We start from the raw sequence: 23,589 nt of genomic DNA on the forward strand, positions 1-23,589 counted from the left end.
GAAAAGCAGTTTGTGATAAGTGCTCTGCTGATAATTACCATAATGTGATAGTGTAAGAGAACTACTCTGGACTGGCTGAACAGGAAGTGCTTTCGGTGATGTCTGCACTGAGGTCTTAATGTTAAAGGGCTAGCCATGTGAAATTCAGGGCAACCCACAAAGGAAAAGGACCAGCTACTGCAAAAGGCTAAAACAGAACGAGCTCGGCCCGTTGAGACAGAATGGAGACTGGTCTGGCTGGGACAGCGTCAACTGGAGGCGAGGTAAGTAGTAGAAGGCCCGCAGATACCAGCCGTGGTAAGCATTCTGGGTTTCATTCTGTGTGTCAAGGGGAGATCACTGGAGGGAATGAGATCTGATCTCTCTTTTAAAAGGATCACTCTGGCTGCTGAGTAAAGAACAGGGACAAGATAGAAACTAGGAGTCCTGTCAAGACCTTACTGCAATAGTTAAGGAACAAAAGATAATAGCATGTACTCTGATATAGTTAGCAAAAAAGGAAAATGGGGAAAAAATGTTTTAGGATATGTCATGGAGATAGAGTTAAGAGTTGATCAGATGTGAGAGGTTGAAAGAAACGAATGAGTGAATAAGTCAGGATATTCCTAGGCCTTTGTGAAATTGGGTAGTTGGAGATTTATTTTACTGAGATAGGGAAGACTGAAGAAAAAGCCGGTTTGGGAATAATTCAGAAATGGGGTCTCATTTGCATTGGACATTCCTATGAAATAAATAAAGACTCTGCAAAGACAGCAAGTTTGAGTTCCAGGCAAAGACATGGTTCTCAAAGTCCAGTGGTACAGCCTGCTTATTAGTATCCAGGTAATCAATGTAATTTAGAGGAGTAAACCTAAGGAGACTAGGTGTTAAGAGACATAGTTTAGTAACAATGATGTCTATAAACAGAAGGATTTATAAACTATAAGCCTCTTTAAATGGATAAAGGATTGTTATTTTAGAGATGAGACTCTTACCATTTGTAATTAGAATAATTATATCTGTGAGGAATTTCCAAGTGCACTGACTGGTTTCATTTGGATTGCCTGCCTATGACTGACAACCTCTTCAGTTACCAACAGAGAGTAACACTGGGCAAATCACTTCACCATTTAGTACTTCAATTTCCTAATCTATAAAATGGGGACAACAACAGTTAACTATTTCATGGTGCACTTATAAAGATTAAATGAGCTAATACATGTAAAGCAGGGGTCCCCAAACTATGGCCCATGGGCCGCATGCAGCTCCCTGAGGCCATTTATCCGCCCCCCGCCACACTTCTGGAAGGGGCACCTCTTTCATTGGTGGTCAGTGAGAGGAGCACATTGACCATCTCATTAGCCAAAAGCAGGCCCATAGTTCCCATTGAAATACTGGTCAGTTTATTGATTTAAATTTACTTGTTCTTTATTTTAAATATTGTATTTGTTCCCGTTTTTTGTTTTTGTTTTTTTTTTACTTTAAAATAAGATATGTGCAGTGTGCATAGGGATTTCTTCATAGTTTTTTTTTATAGTCCGGCCCTCCAATGGTCTGAGGGACAGTAAACTGGCCCCCTGTGTAAAAAGTTTGGGGATCCCTGGTCTATTGTGTACAGGGCCCTGTAGCCTATACAGATATAAATCAGATTTTGGCTTTGTCCTACAAAAATCTCAGTAGCTAGTAGTGATGAGGCAGACTCTGAAGAAAGATAAGAATGTAACTGTTTATTAAGCCATAGGAGACTTGAAAAATTCAAGCCCAAAGCTATGGTGAGGAGTTACTTAATGCTATCTACTCTAGGATGGAATGACCGTGGCAACAGCCTGACCTATGGTGGTGCAGTAGTTAAAGCATGGACCAGATTGCTGAGGTCACCAGTTCAAAACCACAAGTGTGCCTGGTCAAGGCACGTATGAAAAGCAACTACTACCAATTGATGCTTCCTGCTCCCCTTCCTTCTAACTCTCCTCTCTAAAATCCAAAGTAAATCTTTAAAATAAAATAAATAAAGAAATGCTGGCCCTGGCCAGTTGGCTCCATGGAGAGAGCGTGGGCCCAGCGTGCGGACATCCCGGGTTCGATTGCAGGTAAGGGCACACGTGAGAAATAACCATCTGCTTCTCTTCCTCTCCCTCTTCTCTCTCTCTTCCCCACTCAATTGGTTCATCATCCCAGGGAGCTGAGGATAGCTCTGTTGATTCAAGCATCAGCACCAGACCCGGGGTGCGGGGTGGATACCATCAGGGCACATGTGGGAGTCTGTCTATCTCTCTTCCACTTACTTAAAAAAAAATGTCCACAGCATTGCCAGTGGGTACACATACAGTAAACACTGAAATTGTGTTAAGTAAATTCTAGTCTTGTTTCTACCAACAAATAGTTATGTACACTTGTCAAGTTACTTGACATCTTTATGTCTCATGTCCTTCATCTGTAAAATGAGTGAGCTCAAACAGATGACCTCTATCTAAGCCTCTAATAGTCCAAATAACGTCGTGATGCTGCTGAGAGCAAGAAAAACTATAGCTTATATTGGCCACGCACATATTATGTGCCAAGCACTGTGCTCAAGTGCATCATTCATACTCATTTAATCCTCAAAACAACCGTATGAAATTGGCATTATTATTATCCTTGTTTTACTGATGAGGGGTGAGAGGCAGAACAGTATTGGAGGGCTGAAGTCGCGCGATTGGAACAGAAGCAGTCTGATACCACTACACCCCAACTGTGTGTCTCAGGAAAACTGTCTTATCTATTAAGAGATAAGGAAAAGAAAAAGGGGTCGGAAAAGGGTCCTCCTTCCTGACTGGCTGGAAGGCAGGCAGATCTGAGTTAACGTCATGCTTGTCTGCTCCACGTGTTAAGTCTCCGCACCACCTCCTCGGCGATGCTCCCGCAGCTGTGCGCACCACAGCTGGACCGAACGGGGACGACCAGAGGCTGCCCGCGCGGACGCGCACGCACGGCCACGGGCACGGGCACGGGCACGGGGCGGGGGCTCGGGGGAGGCCCCGCAGGAGCGCGGACGGAGTGGGTACCTGGGCTGATGGATGCTCCTGCCGGCTGGTTCTCCCACCAATCGTCTCCAAGATCGTCTGCCATCTTCAGGCGGTACTCGACCTGGGCGGCCGGCCGGGGAAAGGCTTGCGGTGGCGGGGACTCTCGCTGTCTCGCAGCCAGGGGTCCCGCGTAGCAGCGCCGAGAGCCTCCCTCCAGACCGCGTCGCCGGCGCCTCGCAGAGATGGCGTCACAGCCTCCGTCCCGCCTCCCCGGCTGCCGCGGCCGAATCGTCGCAGTTTCCACAACTGTGGTTCTGGGCAGGGTCCGTAGGGCGGCTCAAAATAAATCCCCACAAAAGCACAGAAAAGAAGACACATAAGTAAAAGAAAATATTATGTTTTTAATAAATTATTTTTTTAAATGTAGGTTTTATTTTTGCTGAAAGGATAATTGCTGAAAGTGTGAAAAAGGATGCCGAGACAGTTTTTCTCTGTTCAATTTCAAAGGACGGGAGCCGCGGGATGGGACCCGAGCACGTGGGTGTGTTTTCGTTTGCCGGCCTTTGGGCGTCCTCGTGTTTCTACGGTTTGCTTTTATAAAACGTGCGTGCGAACTCCTGACTGTAAAGGTCGGGTCTTTGTTGCAGATGTGGGTACTGTTCTTATACGATATGAGTCAAGAAAATGATTGGTCCAGTAGGGCTTGCCCACGGGAAGACCCAGGTTGTCTCGAGAGTTTAGAATCGACTCCCCCACACCCTTTTCCATTATGCCCTCCCTCCCCGTTTTATGAATCAAGAGAAGAGAGCCCATTGCCGCTAAACTGGGTTCTTGTCTCACTTTCAACGTGAAGTAGCAGAGAGACGGGCAAAGATAACCCGATGGTCGCCGAGTGCTCAAGCCGACAGTCAGGTGTGGACGATATTTTAAAGAGGGTCTTCATACACGGGTAAAAATCATGGGGAAAAAAGTATTAAATACACGCAATGTGACTGGCACTGTGCTTGGAATAAAGATGTGTAGGATAGGATCACGCCTTCCAGATGTTAATAGCTAGAGTAGAGGAAATAGATCTTGTAAGAATAAAGGTCTGCTAATGATAGGATACACCCTCGTAAATGACAGGGACCGAGTATATTAATCTGATGAGGACAGGATTTATTATATGTGAACAATTACCCCAAACCCACCCATCTAATAGGGAGCTTATAAATGCATTATAGACTTTATCAGTGTGCCCTAAATGCCCTAAGAGGAAAAATAGGAGGCATAAGAGTGACAAATGGAAAATAATATGTAAGCATCAGAATTAATGTCTTTTATAAGGTACTCGACCCGCCCAGGTCGAGTGCCGCCTGAAGATGGCAGACGATCTTGGAGACGATTGGTGGGAGAACTAGCCGGCAGGAGCATGCAGCAGCCCAGGTACCCACTCTGTCCGCGCTCCTGTGGGGCCTCCCCCGAACCCCCGCCCCGTGCCCGCGGCCGTGCGTGCGCGTCCGCGCGGGCAGCCTCTGGTCGTCCCCGTTCGGTCCAGCTGTGGTGCGCACAGCTGCGGGAGCATCGCCGAGGAGGTGGTGCGGAGACTTAACACGTGGAGCAAATGGAAGAAGCTTATGATGGTTGAACGATTATTGAAAAGGAAAATTGGATAAGAAATAACAGTGTGGAAGAGGAAATCCCATGATAAACATGAAAAGATGCTATGTTTCATTAATCTGGAAATAAAGAAAAGACTACATTGAGCTAGTTTGTTTTTTTTCATTCAGTCAATTGACAAAATTAAGAATTCTGGGAATACCAAATTCTGGAACATATGTGCACCAATAGGAATTCTTACACATTATTCCCATGAGTATAAGTTGGTATAACCACTTGGAAAAGCAATTTGGCAAAATCTCGTAAAGGTCAACATACACACCTTATGATCCAGCAATTTCCACTCCTAAATATATCCACTTACAAAACTACATATGTGTATCACCAGGAAACTATACAAGAGTATTCACAGCAGCACTGTAAATAACAGCAAAAAAGTGGAAATAAATCAAATGTGTTTGTATAGGATATAGATAATTAGATTATAATACAGCCACACAATTAAGCAGAATAAATAAATGAATACATATAGGATCTATTTTGAAAACAGTGCTGAGTTAAAAACAAACAAACAAGTCCTAGATACCATTATATAAAGTTCAAATACAAGGAAAACCAAAAATTGTTAAGACAAAGAAATGCATACGTAATTTTAAGGTAAGCACAAAATTCATATGGACTGGCCTAGAGGTGGCAGTGGGGTGGGGGCACAGGGAGTTATCAGAGAGATGGGATTAGGAAGAAGTACAATATAAAAAGATAAATATACGTCGGCCTAGCGTGCGGAGGACCCGGGTTCGATTCCCGGCCAGGGCATTCAGGAGAAGCGCCCATTTGCTTCTGCACCCCTCCGCGGCGCTTTCCTCTCTGTCTCTCTCTTCCCCTCCCGCAGCTAAGGCTCCATTGGAGCAGAGATGGCCCAGGCGCTGGGGATGGCTCTGTGGCCTCTGCCTCAGGCACTAGAGTGGCTCTGGTTGCAACATGGCGACGCCCCAGAGGGGCAGAGCGTCGCCCCCTGGTGGGCAGAGCGTCGCCCCCTGGTGGGCGTGCCGGGTGGATCCCGGTCGGGCGCATGCGGGAGTCTGTCTGACTGTCTCTCCCTGTTTCCAGCTTCAGAAAAATGAAAAAAAAAAAAAAAAAAAAAAAAAGATAAATATAAATTATTGGCAAAGGTCTAAGGGCAGGGTGGCTTTAATTATTAAGCTTTCTAACTTATAGGTAATTACATATATTTTTATGGTATCAAATGATATTTATGTAATTTAAGATATAAAAGAAGCCCTAGCCAGATAGCTGTTGGTTGGAGCATCATCCTGAAGTGCAGAAGTTTCCAGTTCAATCCCCAATCAGGGGACATACAAGGATGGCTCCATGTTCTTGTCTCCTTCTTTCTCTCCCCCTTACCCTCTCACTGAATCAATAAATAAAACTTTACAAAATAAGATAAAATAGCCTGACCAGGCGATGGCGCAGTGGATAGAGCGTTGGACTGGGGTGCCGAGGACCCAGGTTCGAGACCCCAAGCTCGCCAGCTTGAGCGCGGGCTCATCTGGTTTGAGCAAAGCTCACCAGCTTGGACCCAAGGTCGCTGGCTTGAGCAAGGGGTTACTCAGTCTGCTGTAGCCCCATGGTCAAGGCACACATGAGAAAGCAATCAATGAACAACTAATTGTGCTGCAATGAAGAATTGATGCTTCTCATCTCTCTCCCTTCCTGTCTGTTTGCCCTTATCTGTCCCTTTCTCTGACTCTCTCAGTCTCTGTCACAAAAAAAAGAAAACATTTACAAAATAAGATAAAATATAAAAGAAAGGATCCACTATAGAAAAATAATTTTCAGTAGAGTCAAATTAGTTGCTATTTATTAAGAACTCACTAACAATTTCAACTAAAAACCGTACATCTCAAGTGACACGCTGAAGTACCAGACAGCCCTAGTACCTTTCCCATATGAGTTCACTTTTCCACTGTCCCGATCTTATCCCAGGATCAATCTTTCTCTTGTATCCTAGGCAGTGGTGGGCTTCAAATAATTTAACAACCGGTTCTTGTCCCTGATGACTGTTTTAAGTATAAAAAAATGATATACTCAAAGGTAGTTTATTATTTCATGCATTTAATACTTAAATAAGAACAATAAAAGAGGTACACAAAACTAGATTGTTATGAGTTTTAAAATATTAATGAAGAAATATTAAATAATACCAGACAAAAAACAATAAAACTTATTTAAGATTTTTTTATATTGCTTCTTGATTAACGTCCTCACTTGCAATTTTTTTACCTGTGGACAGAATGAACATTATTATGGGTGCTTAGACTTCGCGGTTACGCAGATGAACGTTAAAAAAGAATAAAGAATATAAATTTGTGATTTCTACATTGGATGACTGTCCAGGTGCCCACCTTAGAGAGAACCCCGATTCCAGGTACCATTTTAACAATTAGTTCACTGAACTCAACAAAAAATTAGATATCAGTTCTGCAGAACCAGTGCAAACTGACCAAAACCCACCACGGGTCCTGGGTCCAAATCCCTTTCGTCTTCTGACTCCCTCAGGTTCTTTAATGGCAGCACCATCTTCCTGGTTGCATTCTTATTTGATTCATTGGTAAGTCTGGTTGGATTAATCTCCAAAATATATCCCAAATCTAACCACTCAACCATCATTTTTTATCACTTTCACTGCTACGACCTTGGTCTGAGAGTCATCTCTCTCTTGGACCACTGTAATAGCCTAAATCAGTCTCCCAGCTTCTTTTTCGGTCCCACCTCAGTCTTGCTGCTGAACAGGAGTGAGAATTATTATGCCACTCTCCTGTTTAAAATGCTTCAGTCATCTCTCATCATCCACCCACTCCCTCATCATCTTAGGGACTGGAATTGCATCTCTTTTATTCACTACCGTGGACCCAGGACCAAGGATAGTTTCAGAGTAGACCCTCAAAATATATTTACTGCCTGAGTGAATATGAACTCCCTTTATTCTGGTTGCTTTACTCACCAAACAGGCTTCTGATAATTCCGTTTGTTTCCGGGTCAGCTTTCTTTCTGCCAATAGATATCAAGGATCAGCAAACTAAGGCACCTGGCCAAAGGCAACCCATGGCCTCTTTGTCATGGAGGGCTAAGAATGGATTTTACATTTTCAAAACATTATAAAGAAAGAAACAAACAAACAAAATAAACCAATAACAAAAGGAAAAAAAATGCAACAGAGTGTGTGTGGTTCTCATATATTTACTCTCAGTTCTTTTACCAAAAAATGTTTTCTGACTCCAGATTATATTGACTAGGCACTCTGAGTTGTACATTCATTTAACTTTTATCTATCAGTGAATTGGCATCCTGATTTATAAATCAGTCCATTGTAAAATCCTGTACCCTAGTATATAATGAACTTTGCTAACACAGAGAAATGCAGGCTGAAACAGGTGTTGATCTGCTTCCTCTTCCTATATCTGAACTGAGTATTATGAAAGTTTAGAGGGGGAGGCATTCACAGAAGCCTTCATAAAGAGGTGATACTTGAACATGATAATGGATTTCAATTGGCATGTTTTGGACAAGTCATTTAGTCTTGTTGGGCTTCATCTTATCATCTGTAAAATAAAGGCAATATACTGGATATCTTCTGCTGTCTCTTCCAACTCCAACATCAGACCAAGAATTTTGAATATTGTTCATTAGATACAAAGGATGTGTGGAAGTATTTTAGAAAAGCTAGTGATACTGTACAGGATAGATCATAGATTCGAGCAGAGCTTTCCTTCTGACAAGGGTGTGCTTAAATACTGACCCCTTCAGTCTTTGTGGCAGGCAGAGTCTCTGGGCCATTTGCTTCAGATCGAGGACCTCATTTCTCCACTCCAGTGTTGTACGAATATTGCCACTTTCTATGGGTACCATGATGTAAAAAGGTTGGGAGGAATGGGACTAGTGGGAAGGAAATAAAAGATTGAAGGCTGGGTTATGAAGGCTCACCATACAATGCAAAGAACAGTCCTGGAACCCAGTCTATAAACATACTTCAGGGATTCCCTGAACCCAATAATTAAATTTTTGCATCACATGGACAATAATAATAACAAGAACAGTGTGTTTCAGGTACCTCTCTAAGTACTTTGTGTGTGTGTGTGTGTGTGTGTGTGTGTGTGTGTATTTCCCCATTGGTTGGAAAGAGAGAGGGGGGAGGGGAGAAGGGAGAAAAGAGGAAAGAGAGACAGAAGCATCAACTCATTCTACTAGTTGTTCCAATATAGTTGTGCACTCATTGGTTGCTTATCGTACATGCCCTGACTGGGGATTGAACCCATGTCCTCAGTGCACTGGGATGACACTCAGTCTACTGAACCTCCCAGCCAGGGCCTAAGCACTTTATATCTTAATTCATCTAATCATCATAACTCCATTGAGGCACTGTGCTAACTTGGATGTTTTCTACTTAACACTCTACCCTTCTATGCCCTAGAAGACTGCTGTAAATGTCCCCTGAGCTTTAATTTCAGATTTGGGTTCAGCAAGTTGGAGGCATCGTAAGAAATGAGATGAGAGAGAAATGACACCCTATGCATTCTCTTCAAGGCTGGACCAGGGTAAAGCAAGCAGAAGCCTAGGGTGCAAATTTTAAGGAAACATTCACTATGGGCTGGCACTTTCACAAATCTGAGAGTGTGTGCCTCCTTAAATGTTGTTCTGGGGTGCCTGCTTGCTTCACCCTAGTCCTGGCTCTCATGCCTCTACTACAGGCCAGGGCTCCTCCTTATTCCCTTTGTTCTATTACTGCACTATCCCTGGGGTTCTGTACCATCCCTTCCTTCCCTAACTCTACCTCATCTTCACAGTCCTTTCATACATTCTTTTCAATGATCCAGATTAAGACAGTCACTTATTTTTCCTGCCCGGACCCTAATGGATATAGTTACTGCCTTAGTTTGAGTTCCCCTGAAAGCAGAACCTGTGACAGCATGGATGCAAGTAGTTTATCTGGGAGGTGATGGTGGAGGCGGGGAGCAGGAGGAGGCGGTGGTGGAGGCGGGGAGCAGGAGGAGGTGATGGAGGCGGAGAGCAGGAGGAGGCGGTGGCGGAGGCGGGGAGCGGGAGGAGGCGGTGGCGGAGGCGGGGAGCGGGAGGAGGCGGTGGCGGAGGCGGGGAGCGGGAGGAGGCGGTGGCGGAGGCGGGAGCGGGAGGAGGCGGTGGCGGAGGCGGGGAGCGGGAGGAGGCGGGGAGCGGGAGGAGGTGACGGTGGAGGCGGGGAGCAGGAGTAAAAGCAAGGAGAGTAAGACAAGGAAGGTGGAGTGAATATTAAACCGGTTATTGGTATGGGCAATAAATAACTGGGTTTTTATCCTATGGCATTTTTTTCACTGACTGCCATCTACCATTGGGTGAGCACTGTCCCAGGGGATTTGAGTTTCCGGCTCCTCTCAGGTTATGCTGCAGTTGGAGAAGTCCCTGAGACAGAAGAGCAGAGCTACACACCTCTGCCAGCTTGAGGTGTGATGCTAGCAGCTGCCAGCACTTTCCTCCACAGCTGGGCTGCTTCCAAGGTAGACTGAAGGATCCAAAAAAAATCTTCTCCTCCTTTTATAAATGGTGAAACTAAGACACAGAGAAGTAAGTTGTTCTCATACCCAGCTGGTAGGTGGTTTCCCAACTGCCTGTGGCTTTCACAACATTCCCAACGCATTCTGTGACCCAAAAACGATCCACACCCATCTAGCATTGTTCAGAGACGCTCATCTTCTGCAACCAGAGGCCATACTGTACTTCCAGTTCAGCCCAGAAATTGATCAAAAGGATGGCAGAGCTATAAAGAGATTGAATGCACAGACTGACACGTTTTTTATTCTAAAGTCAAGTCACACTTTGGGACTGAGATAGAGACATTTGAGTAGATATGCTTAAGGTCCCTGAAATCCCAGCTTCCTAAGCCTTCTGTGCTCACAGAAGTACCTTTTCCCCCTTGCTGAGAAAAAAGAATACTCCCATTACCTGGAGATGGATTCAAAGCCTCACCTTAGTCAGTTGCCCCACAAGATGATGTTTCCACCCTTACCTTCCCTCATTGCTTCTTCACCAGTAACTAGGGTTAGATCTCAGTATAGACAGAATGGAAAGTATAGCTCTTACTACAAAAGAGAATTATTCATTCACAAGAAAAGCCACAGGTTAATGGATACATCAGCAGGAACCAACAATTTCATAAAGTAATGGATCTTGAGAGTATTGGACCAGCAGTGCAAAAAGCTAAATAGGAAAGAAGTTGATATGGGGACACTACTCTCTAGTAGCTGATGATTTAATGTCCCAACAAGTTCTAACACCCTGTGAGGATGGCAACTTGGAGCTTGGCCACAATGGTAATGTACAGTAAGTGAGATATAGACATCAGAACTATCTTGGCAGTTTATTATGGAAAGGGTCAGGAGGCCCAGTGTAGTGAACTTAGAATGGATTTGTTCTATGAGACCAGAGAATTTGCCTGCTGACTCTGTTCTGGCAGAGGGCCCAGTAGACAGTCCTTTCACTAAAGCAATACGACTGCAGTAATGGGTAAGGATTGACTTAGACAAGGAACTCAGCGGTGGCTATCCAGTGCAGGCTGGAAATGACAGTAGGCAACGTTCTAGGGTCAATAAGTAGGACAGGATTCCGGAACAGCAAAGGCAGTTTGCAGCACTTAACCATCAGAAACAAAGTGAATATGATTACCAGTCAGGGACCTTTGAAATGCAGTGGATCTGTGGTGTTCCACAGACCATGGTGTTCCTAGGGATAAGATAGATCAGAAGCTAGTGAGGTTATTGGTTGATTTACATAAGAACAACAGAAACAACACAATCAAGAGCTGGTGAGCAGAAGACAGATGTCAGCTGCCAAATGAAAAAACATGATCTCGCCTGACCAGGCGGTGGCGCAGTGGATAGAGCGTCGGACTGGGATGCAGAGGACCCAGATTCAAGACCCCGAGGTCACCAGCTTGAGCGCGGGCTCATCTGGTTTGAGCAAAAGCTCACCAGCTTGGACCCAAGGTCACGGGTTCAAGCAAGGGGTTACTCGGTTTGCTGAAGGCCCGCGGTCAAGGCACATGTGAAAAGCAATCAATGAACAACAAGGGTCTCGCAACGAAAAACTGATGATTGATGCTTCTCATCTCTCTCCGTTTCTGTCTGTCCTCTTCTATCCCTCTCTCAGACTCTCTCTCTGTCCCTGTAAACAAACAAACAAACAAACAAACAAGAAAAAACATGATCTCTGGACCTGTTTGCAGCTATGAGCCAGTTCTCAAACCCAGAGCACATTGATTAATGGACATATGGATTCCTGAGGAAGTTCTCTGCAACACCACTGCTATACATATACAATATGTACTCAAACCTTTCCCGACAGAACCTGTGACCAGTTTTCAAAGTAATCATACACTGAGGAAATGGAAAATGCCAGTCTCTTTCAAGTGATGTTGGCTACGTGGTGAACTACATTGATGCAGGAGTCTGAACTGCTACCATAGCTTCCTGACAGAGTAAAGCGTACAGGGGCCAGGTTACAGAGTAACCAAATCTGTTTCACAGTAGTTCCAGTGGCTCCATCAACTTACAGCCATCTCTTCAGTTGCGGAGTGCATAATTGAGGTGACTATACTTTGCAGATGGATAGAACCATCACACTGACCCTCTGACCTAGGAAGTAAGGATCATTAGGGTAGGAAGGGCCAGGTGGAAGCCCCTAAAACTGCCTCTCCCACCGCACTTTATCACAGAGGTGGTAAATCAGAAGCAATATCTCGCTCCAGTGAAACGGCAGAGGTGGATGAAAACCTAAAGAACTTAGAGGCTGCAGGGAGTTTGATTTGCCAGTACAGTCCCTCCTGAATCGGACGGACCATGGCAAATGATGGCGGGCTACTGAAAAGTTAGTCAAGTGGTATCTGCCATCATGGAGGTTTTAACAGGTGTTGTGTCTTTGGTTGAACCCGTCATACAGCCTCTAGCACTTGCTATGTGACTTTGATCTGGCAAATATGTGCTACTCATACTCAGTTCCTCTCAGGAAAGAAGAGCAAAAGCCATTTGCATTCACTTGGGAAAACTGAACTCCTGCTTACTCAAAGCTGTGAATACTTTCCTATGAAGCCTCTCGGGCCGGTTAACTTTCCTGCTCTTTGTCATAATATAATTCAAAAGGACTTTATCTGACTCTTCTTCAAAACACCCTATTGATTTGTTATACTGAAGATATAGCATGACTGGATCTGGGGACCAGGAATCGGGGGCCTTCACGTGCCAGAGGGTGAGTCATAAATCCCAAATGTTCAGGGACCTGCAACGTTGACCACATTTTTAGGAGTCGGGATATCTGAAGTGTGTCTGGGTGTCCCCTGCAAGGTAAGAAAAAGATACGGAATTTTTCACCTCCCACCACTAAGAAAAAGAAGCAGTATTTGTTGCATCTCTTTGGTTTGGACAGATAGCCTGTGGCACACATAGGAATACTTCTCTAACCCATTTATCAAGTGAATCAAAGGCTTCCAGTTGTGAGTAGGATCAAGAGAAAAAGAGGCTTGGCAGCATGTCTAGGCTGTGATACAAGCTGAGCTTCCACTCAGTTCATGATGACGTGCTAGCTCCCAAGGTGCTCTATGGTAGATAATTATGCTGTGTGGAATCCAGCAGGACCGACAGGAGATTCACAGCTCCTACATTTCTAGAGTAAGGCCTTGCCTTCTGCAGCCAAACCATTCAGAAAGCGCCTACTTTTATGATAATGAGCTCTGATAGAAACTGAACATTTGACTATGGAACATCAAATGATTATATGACCAGAGCGGCCCTTCAGGACCTGGGTCTTATAAGATTGGGTGTGCCCAGCAAAAATCCAATAGAAATGAACAATAGAGATGGTATACATAAGATCACATTTTCATTGGGTCTAGAAGTCGTAAGTTATATCTATGAACAGATGGCCTAAACCTCCATGTCTGTTGTATTCCTCAGCTCACACCTGTGGCCAAATCAGGAGTTGCCCATGACCAGCTGATAATGGAGGAAAATGTTCGAGACAGAGTCAGCTTGGTACGTTGGTGGAGCTGAAGATGGACTGCTACTGCACTGCCCGGCTGCTCTTCTCCTCCCTCCAGGGAAGGCCCTAAAGCAGTGGTCCCCAACGCCCGGGCTGCGGACCAGTACCGGTCTGTGGGCCATTTGGTACCGGTCTGCAGAGAAAGAATAAATAACTTACATTGTTTCCGTTTTATTTATATTTAATTCTGAATGATGTTTTATTTTTAAAAAATGACCAGAGCCCTGGCCGGTTGGCTCAGCGGTAGACCGTCGGCCTAGCGTGTGGAGGACCCGGGTTCGATTCCCGGCCAGGGCACACAGGAGAAGCGCCTATTTGCTTCTCCACCCCTCCGCTGCACTTTCCTCTCTGTCTCTCTCTTCCCCTCCCGCAGCCAAGGCTCCATTGGAGCAAGGATGGCCCGGGCGCTGGGGATGGCTTCTTGGCCTCTGCTCCAGGCGCTAGAGTGGCTCTGGTCGCAACATGGCAATGCCCAGGATGGGCAGAGCATCGCCCCCTGGTGGGCAGAGCGTCGCCCCATGGTGGGCATGCTGGGTGGATCCCGGTCGGGCGCATGCGGGAGTCTGTCTGACTGTCTCTCCCTGTTTCCAGCTTCAGAAAAATGAAAAAAAAATAAAATAAAAAAATAAATAAAAAATGACCAGATTCCCTCTGTTACATCCGTCTAAGACTCAATCTTGATGCTTGTCTCATAAATTTGACAATTATATTTAAAAATACCACAGTTTTTACACCGGTCGCATAATTTTATTTTTGTGCATTTACCCGTCCCACCCTAAAGGCCGGTCTGTGAAAATATTTTCTGATATTAAACCAGTCCGTGGCCCAAAAAAGGTTGGCGACCATTGCCCTAAAGGACAGTGGTGAGGAGAATCCTAGCGGGCAGAGTTTCAAGATGTACCTTTAGTCATAGTCTTTGAATGGAGACAGAAACAGTCTGAAATAAGAATAAACCTAGTCTTGGGCCATAGAGAATGGTACGTTTGAGTGGGTCAAGGGTTCTGTAAGAGTATTTGACGTTCGAAAGCAAAGCGGTCTATGAAGAGGCATGTGGAGGGACCTGAGGCAGTGACAAGTGTGTGTGGATTTTGTGTCCCATGTCTAGGCCCATCATGTCTAGTACTGATCGCAGACAAGACACTGAACAAAGATGCCACCAATATATCGCGTCCTGCGAACTTTTCTTACCATGTGACCCTGACATTCTTCTCATTGAAGAGTAAGGTCTACATTCCTTCTCCTCGAGCCTGGGCAAAACTTTATCACCTCAACTAATTAATAGAAGATGGTGGAAAGGATGTTCTGTGAATTCCTTCAAGTTCAATGCATTTCTGTTTTGTTTCCTTAAGACGCTTACTTGGAACTCAGGGGTCACGCTGTGAGAAAGCCCAAAGTAGCCAACATAGAGAAATGACGTATGTGGTAGTACAGCTCACAGCCCAGCTGAGGTCTCTGCTGCCAACCGGCATCAGCAGCTGGGCCTGTAAATGAAGACGTCTCCAGACTGCACTAGGCCCCAGTTGTTGATTCACCCCCAGATATCACGGAGTAGAGAGAGACCATCCCCACTATGCCCTCTCTGAATTCCTGGCCCACTGAACTCATGTTAAGAAAAAAAAAAACCCTGCTTGTGGAACTGCTCTTTCTCCTTTGGCCATGAGAGGGAGCACTTGTTCCTTGAAGACCTGCCAGTTGCTGAAACCGTCTCATTTCCTTCTCCTAACCAGAGCTAGGTACCCTGGCTGGACTGGCAATGAATATTTTCTCTCTTTCCCTCACCCCGCAAGGCCTGGTGAGGTCAGGTGGCTGAAGCCAAACTTCCTTTTATTGATCACATATCTTGAGTATATATGGAATCTGTAAAGATCGCGTCGTTTAGAGAAAGAAAAACGATCTTTACTTTTACCTCTGGCATGGGAAAATTGGCGTGCAGATTGCATGTTTATACTAGAAGACAGAGAACTCATTCTTGTTTGCCCTTCGGGGTTGGAGGGTGAGGGCAGAGTGCCTGCAGTCAGGCCTAAGGGTCCCTGGAAGGTACATCCACTGAAGTGGAGGAGGTGCACACGTGGCCAGTCCCCTTAGGGGTCTGAGAAGCTTCCTGGGGACAGGATTAAATTTGTGGTTTCTAAACCACCACCATGGTGTTGCTTTGACTCCTTATCCATTTGGTCAACACTGATGAACTTGGAGGTAAGGGAGGCTGCTGGAGTTTACTTTCAATAACCTCCTACCTCATGGGTTATTGCTATTAACAGGTGTGGTTTTTTCCTTCTAGTGTTTGGTGTTTTTTTTTTTAAACTGGTAAAACACACATAAAATCTACCATCTTAACCATTTCATAACTGTACCGTTCAGTGGCGTTAAATACATTCACCATCACCACCACCTACGTCCAGAATTCTTTTTATCTTACCAAATTAAAACCCTCCACTCATTTAGCCATAATTCCCTGTTTCTGTCTCCCCTCAGCCACTGGCAACGACTTCTCTACTTTCTGCCGATGGATTTGACTACTACAGGTGCCTCAATAAATAAAGTCATGTAATATTTGTCCCTTTGATGGATTTATTTCTCTTAGTATAATGTCCTCCAGGTACATCCATGTTTTAGCATGTGTCAGCATTTCCTTTTTTTTTTTTTTTTTTTTGAGGCTGAATAATATTTGATTGTATGTATACAGCACATTTTATTTATACATTCCCCTGTGGATGGACATGTGGGTTGCTTCTACCTTTTAGATATTGTGAATAATATTCCTGTGAACATTGATGGACGAGTGTCTGAGTCTCTACTTTCAAGTCTTTGGGGTATAGACCCAGAAGTGGAAATGCTGGATCATTTGGTAATTCTGTTTTTAGTTTTTTTGAGGAACCACCATACTGTTTTCATAGCAGTTGCCCCATTTTACATTCCCACCAGAGGCACACAAGGGTTCCAGTTTGCTCACATTCTTTTTTTTTTTTTTTTTTACAGAGACAGAGATAGAGTCAGAGTGAGAGATAGACAGGGACAGACAGACAGGAACGGAGAGATGAGAAGCATCAATCATTAGTTTTTCATTGCGCATTGCGACACCTTACTTGTTCATTGATTGCTTTCTCATATGTGCCTTGACCATAGGCCTTCAGCAGACCGAGTAACCCCTTGCTTGAGCCAGCGACCTTGGGTCCAAGCTGGTGAGCTTTGCTCAAACCAGATGAGCCCGTGCTCAAGCTGCCGACTTCGGGGTCTTGAACCTGGGTCTTCCGCATCCCAGTCTGATGCTCTATCCACTGCGCCACTGCCTGGTCAGGCGCCCACATTCTTGCTAACGCTTATTTTCTGTTTGTTTGTTTGTTTTTTCCTAAATAGTAGCCATCCTAATGGGTGTAAGGTGATCCCTTTAGTTTTTAAATCCATATATATCTGCCCTCATATCTAGTAAATAGGATAGGGATATCTCCACCCCATCTGTCAATATGTCTTCTGGTAACTGTTTCTATTGACCCTAATAAGAACAATAAAGTAGAAATAACTGAGAAATAGGTCATTGCTTTCTCTTTTGAGGCAAGCTAATATTCTGAACTCACACTGACAGTCATTTGCTTCTTAGAAAGCTGAGAACTTTCACCTCCTGCCTTGAAGCAATATGATGTAATAGTTCTGAGTGTGGGCATTAAGCCAGACACCTGAGTTAAAATGCTATCAATGTCATTTATTAACTCTCCAGCTGTAAAATGGAATTAATAATAGAGTTATGAGGAGGGAATATATAAAAACACTTGAAACAGTTTCTGGTACATGGTTGGCACGTAGCAAGTTGTAACAATTGCTACCCCTCCGGTCCACACCCTGCTCCATCAGCCACTGTTCCAGCCACGGCAGGACGGAGTTCCTGTCATCACTCTTTTATGGGTGCAAAGCTGAAGTTTAGAGAAGGAATTGATTAAAGTTGGTACAGCTGGTAAATAGAGGCGTTGAGACTTGTTTTCTGAGACTGACCACAGAGCCCTCTCCCAACATCTTCTATATTGGCGACTCTGGTTTGGCAGAATAAACGACAAGTACAGCATTGTCTTTGATGAGGAAAGGCAACTGTTAGTAGTAGTAGGAAACTGGAGACTGATCAGCATTCCGCTAGCCCCCCCCCCCCCCCCCCACTGAGTGTCTCATCCCACGAATGAGGAGCAGATGTGAACACTGCTGCCAGCTGCTCGTCAGGTGAGAACTGACTCGGTCGTGCTCATTACAGGACCAATTTTCAGGTCCTGGTGGGTGTAACAAGGCATGTGAAAGGTGCGTCTCCACAGGCTTCACAGACTTTGATTTGGAGAGGCTTCTGATTCTAATAAAAATCCATTTTTTTTACTTGCAGTAAGATAGCAAAGAGAAAAACAAATCTCTGGGAAGGTTCTGGAAGCCTGCAAGGAAAATCTGATGAGGTGGTTCTGTGTTTTAGTAACACACAAGAGGAACGTCTGACTTTCTGGTTAAAAAGGGATGATGTGCCCCACTTTTGAGTTAAATTCCATTACGCGTATCTCCAGGAATTAGCAGACACATTTCTAATAATAAAAATTATTAACCTCCATTTGAAATCCTAAAGAATAACTTGTTTGAGGATAAAATTCATCCTGATACAAATAGGGTTTTTGAAAATGAAAGAAAGCATCAGAAATTCTGTGTTATTTGTTGAAAGAAAGCTAACCCTAAGGCTTACTCCATAGATATTTTTTTTTCATGTTATAGAATGAGCATAAATATTTGCATTTTTAAATTCACAAGGACGATTGTGAGGAAAAATTTTTCTGAAGTATATTAAAACATGGTTGACTGACCCTCTGTGTTGGCCCTATTTGGAACTGGTGGTAATTTCATAAGGACTAGGGAGACATTTACATTTGCTGTGTCTATGATGAAATAATTAAATAAATTCATGCAATAAGTAAAGGAGCTTTTAAAGCAATTTAATCATTTTTGTCTGCAAATAGTGCTACTAATTTTCAGACAGTCTTTTTTTCTCCCTCTTGTTTACAGAAGTCACCAGATCGCTTGAGGCTCACGGCTCCACCTGTCATCTTTCTACCAAATGCTCACCTGAAGCACAGGCATCTCCCACCATCAGGTCAGATCCCACAAGACTGAAGAAACTGAGTGCTTTCTTCTTCTTCCCCTGCCTGGGCAGGCTCTGCTGGTGCAGTACTCATTTCTGTCAGTGGCACTACCCCTGTCTTCCAGGGTGTCAATGTGAAGAAACCATCCTTGGGACAAGCTTCCTTTCCCCTCAGAAGGCCGTCCTGGGATTATCCCTAAGAACAGTTCTGTCTTGCAAATGTCTTTCAGTTTTCCATTCTTCATTCCGTTTCCTAGCCCTTGAAATAGCTCCATTGTTTTTGCAGTCCTTAAACCTCGACACCTAGCCTGACATCTGGCTCTTATTCTTTTTTTTTTTTAATTTATTTATTCATTTTAGAGAGGAGAGGAGGAGAGACGGGGGGGGGGGGGGAGGAGCAGGAAGCATCAACTCCCATATGTGCCTTGACCAGGCAAGCCCAGGGTTTCGAACCGGCGACCTCAGCATTTCCAGGTTGATGCTTTATCCACTGCGCCACCACAGGTCAGGCCTGGCTCTTATTCTTGAGGCTTTGTGAGGACCTTTCACCATCAACCTCTCATTCCATTCCTGGAGTGTAACTGTTCAGATGTCTCCTGTTTTATTACTTGTATCTTACCTTCTCCAAAAAAATAATCAAAATAGTTTTTCTAAAACACTTATTTATTCATTAATTTTTCCATTTTCCTGCTTAAGGACTTACAATGTCATCTTATTGTATATTACATAAAATATACATGTCTCTTTCCTATGTGTTAAACTCTATTATCACTTGACCTTCCTTTGGTTATCAAGTCAGTGAATCAGCTTCCTTTACTAGTTCTATTTATTTATTTATTTATTTATTTATTTTGTATCTTTCTGAAGCTGGAAACGGGGAGGCAGTCAGACAGATTCCCGCATGCGCCCAACCGGGATCCACCCGGCACGCCCACCAGGGGGCGATGCTCTGCCCACCAGGGGGCGATGCTCTGCCCATCTGGGGCGTCACTCTGTTTCAACCAGAGCCACTCTAGCGCCTGAGGCAGAAGCCGTGGAGCCATTCTCAGCGCCCGGGCCAGCTTTGCTCCAATGGAGCCTCGGCTGCGGGAGGGGAAGAGAGAGACAGAAAGGAAGGAGAGGGGGAGGGGTGGAGAAGCAAATGGGCACGTCTCCTGTGTGCCCTGGCCGGGAACCGAACCGGGACTTCCGCACGCCAGGCCGACACTCAACCACTGAGCCAACCAGCCAGGGCCCTTTACTGGTTCTTGAGTAGACCAGAGGATCTAGTTAGGCTATTTTTCTTATTTCAGCCTTGGCTCCACCCACCCCCACCCCAGGAGACACAGGCACGCACAGGATTTCCTCCTCTCTGTCTTTAGAGAAGGAGAGGCTATTTATTCCTCTTGGGATGCCCTGTGTTCCATCTATGTGAATTCTATCAAATTAGAATGATTTCTTTAAAAATCATCTTCTCCAGAAATTTGACAAACAATATCTTAGTCATATGGTCAAAGTCAAAATGAAAATTGACAAATCATGATGATAGTATGTATCCTTGATTTGAAGTGATTAAAAAATGGCAACCTCTTTGATCTCCTACCCCCCAAAATTTATAACCCCAGTCTAATCGTGAGAAAACCATCAAATTTTCAACTGAAGGAAATATTTGAAATAGCTGACCAGTCATCCTCAAAACTATCAAGCTCTCCAAAACAGTGAGAAACTTCTATAGCCCAGAGGAGCCTAACAAGAAATGGTAACTAAATGTAATGCATTCTGAATGATAGATGTTAATAATAGGGGAAGTTGGTGCCGGTTTATGGAAAATATCTGTAATATTTTTGCAACTTCCTTGTAAATATAAAACTGTTCCAAAATAGTTTATTATTATTTTTTTGACAGAGACAGAAAGAGAGTCAGAGAGAGAGGGATAGATAGGAACAGATGGACAGGAAGGGAGAGATATGAGAGATATTCTTTGTTGCGACACCTTAGTTGTTCTTCACTGATTGCTTTCTGATATGTGCCTTGAGTGGAGGGCTACAGCAGAGCGAATGACTCCGTGCTCAAGCCTAATGAGCCCATGCTCAAGCCAGAGACCTCCGGGTTTTGAACCTGGGTGCTCCACGTCCCAGTCTGATGTTCTATCCATTGTGCCACTGCCTAGTCAGGCAGAAATAGTTTATTTTTAATTTTTAAAAAAATTTTATTAAATGAGAGGAGGGGAGGCAGAGAGACAGACGCCCACAAATGCTTACAACCAGTATCCACCTGGCAAGACCCCTACTGGACGATGCTCTGCCCATCTGGGGCTGTGGTTATGTTGCTCAGCAAACGAGCTATTTTAGTGCCTGAGGTGAGGCCATTGGGCCATCTTCAGTGCCCAAGGACCAATTGCTTTAACCAACGGAACCATGGCTGTAGGAGGGGAGGGGGGTTAGAGAGAGGGTGGAGAAGCAGATGGTCACTTCTCCTGTGTGCCCTGACCAAGAATCGAACCCAGAAGTTTCACACACTAGGCATATGCTCTACCACTGAACCAACTGGCCAGGGCCAAAAATAGTTTATTAAAAATAAAATTATTAGTGACTTGCAAAATTTGTTTTAAATAATAAAAATCATCTCCAAAAAACACACAACAAACAACAAAAAAAAACTGAGCCTGACCAGGCGGTGGCACAGTGGATAGAGCATCGGACTGGGATGCCGAGGACCCAGGTTCGAGACCCTGAGGTCGCCAGCTTGAGCACGGGTTCATCTGGTTTGAGCAAAGCTCACCAGTTTGGACCCAAAGTCGCTGGCTCAAGCAAGGGGTTACTCAGTCTGCTGTAGCCCCATGGTCAAGGCACATATGAGAAAGCAATCAATGAGCAACTAAGGTGTTGCAATGCGCAATGAAAAACTAATGATTGATGCTTCTCATCTCTTTGTTCCTGTCTGTCTGTCCCTGTCTATCCCTCTCTCTCTCTCTGTCTCTGTAAAAAAAAAACCAAACAAAAAACCTGAGACTGTTTCATCCCACAGTGAGTTTCTAAATAATCTTGGGATATATAAGATTCTGTATAATCTTGAAAGTCCAGAGCTGGATTCAGTCACGCCTCACACTGAGTTTGGCACTGCCTCCCACAGCAGCCTTGAGAGATTCATCTTCCCTGAAACCTGGCACTGGACCAGTGCTCTGTGATGGGCTGTGATGCAAAGATGAAACACAGTGCCTGTTCTTAAGAAGCTTATACTGCCTGACCAGGCAGTGGCGCAGTGGCTAGAGCGTCGGACTGGGATGTGGAGGACCCAGGCTCGAGACCCCGAGGTCACCAGCTTGAGCGCGGGCTCATCTGGTTTGAGCAAAAGCTCATCAGCTTGGACCCAAGGTCACTGGCTCGAGCAAGGGGTTACTCGGTCTGCTGAAGGCCTGTGGTCAAGGCACATATGAGAAAGCAATCAATGAACAACTAAGGTGTCGCAATGTGCAACGAAAAACTAATGATTGATGCTTCTCATCTCTCTATTCCTGTCTATCTGTCCCTGTCTATCCCTCTCTCTGACTCTCTCTCTGTCTCTGTAAAAAACAACAACAAAAAAACCCAAAAACCAACCAACCAAACAAACAAACAAAAGCAAACAAACAAAAAAAGAAGCTTATACTCTAATGGGGAGTAAGACACAGTTTATTACGAAGCAGGAACGGTGAAGGGACAGAAGACTGTACAAGGCAGGGTGGTGCCATGGGGGCGAGTGACTACATCTGAGCAGAAGGGAAGAGGAGTGAGTGATGCCTGTGCTGTGTCCTGAGGGCCGAGGAGGAATTAGGCAGCAGACAAGCCAGAGGAAACGGTCCCAGGAAGGGAGCCACACAGAAGGGTCGTTCCCTTTCTGAGTTTCTCAGTACGTAAGCATCAGTTGGCATCATCCTGCGCTGTACTTGTTTGTACAGGACCTGGAAATCAATGTTTTGTTTAACAAACATCTTGATATCCTCCAAACAGAAGATATCCTTTTTTTTTAAAGAGAAGAGTCATGTTTTATGTTGCTTTTGTATTCCTCACTTTGCGTTAGTAATGTCAAGCTTGAAGTAGGAGCTAATTTGTGTTTTAACATAATTGGTTACTATAGACCCATTATAATGATGGATTTACCTTGCTTGTCCAACATTCTGAATTCCAGCCTTTTATTTTTTTCCTGCCTTTGTCACCTGTATCTACCCTTCCGTTTATTTCTGTGACCAACGCTGTGTACATACAAGGTGACTGTTCCATATTATGAAATTTGGTTATAGAATGAAATAGAACTAATTGGACTGTATGGAAATGGAAGCTGTGGTTTTTGCTTCCAGGTAGATGGTACTTTAAACAATTGAGTTAACTAGCCGCAGATTGGAGCTACATACTTGCTTGTTGAATGATTTGAATAAACCCTTTTTAGTATACTAGACATGATAAGTTATGATCATTCTGAGTTTGACAAGTCATCACAAAAGAATTCTTTCTATATAAGTGATACTTATTAAGACCTTTAGGATCTGTCTTTTTTATTTATGATTTTAATTTGTGTTTACATAGATTCAAGTGTCTCACCGAATATATCTCCCCCCACCCCTTATTCCCCCTCGGCCCCCCCATGCCTCCTCCCCCCAATGCCTCCCCCTTTCCCTCCAGGATTTGCTGTCCTGTTCTCTATAATGATGTATTATGTATATATTTATATAATTTCATTAATCTCTTCTCCTTCTCTGATCCCATCTTCTCTTCTACTTTCCCTCTGACCGTTTTCCCTCGAAGACCCTTAGGATCTTGAAACAGGTTTGTTTTTTCTCTGTAGCTCCACTCACCACCATCTCCCCTCAGGATA

At 44.4% G+C, this 23,589-nt stretch overlaps 1 protein-coding gene across 3 annotated transcripts in view; it reads right to left on the reverse strand.

Annotated features, from left to right (window-relative positions):
• Positions 1–3,210, reverse strand: part of CMSS1 (cms1 ribosomal small subunit homolog) — a 419,693-nt gene extending 416,483 nt beyond the window's left edge. For 2 of the 3 annotated variants that reach the window (XM_066347859.1, XM_066347858.1), the window contains exon 1: positions 3,024–3,210. In XM_066347859.1, coding sequence (XP_066203956.1) covers positions 3,024–3,087 — 64 coding nt within the window. In that variant the 5' untranslated portion in view covers positions 3,088–3,210. The remainder of the gene's footprint in view (positions 1–3,023) is intronic. The other variant, XM_066347860.1, reaches the window with a different exon arrangement.
• Positions 3,211–23,589: the final 20,379 nt, after the last annotated feature.

The sequence above is a fragment of the Saccopteryx leptura genome, chromosome 8 (assembly GCF_036850995.1).
Source record: "Saccopteryx leptura isolate mSacLep1 chromosome 8, mSacLep1_pri_phased_curated, whole genome shotgun sequence".
Lineage (NCBI taxonomy): Eukaryota > Metazoa > Chordata > Mammalia > Chiroptera > Emballonuridae > Saccopteryx > Saccopteryx leptura.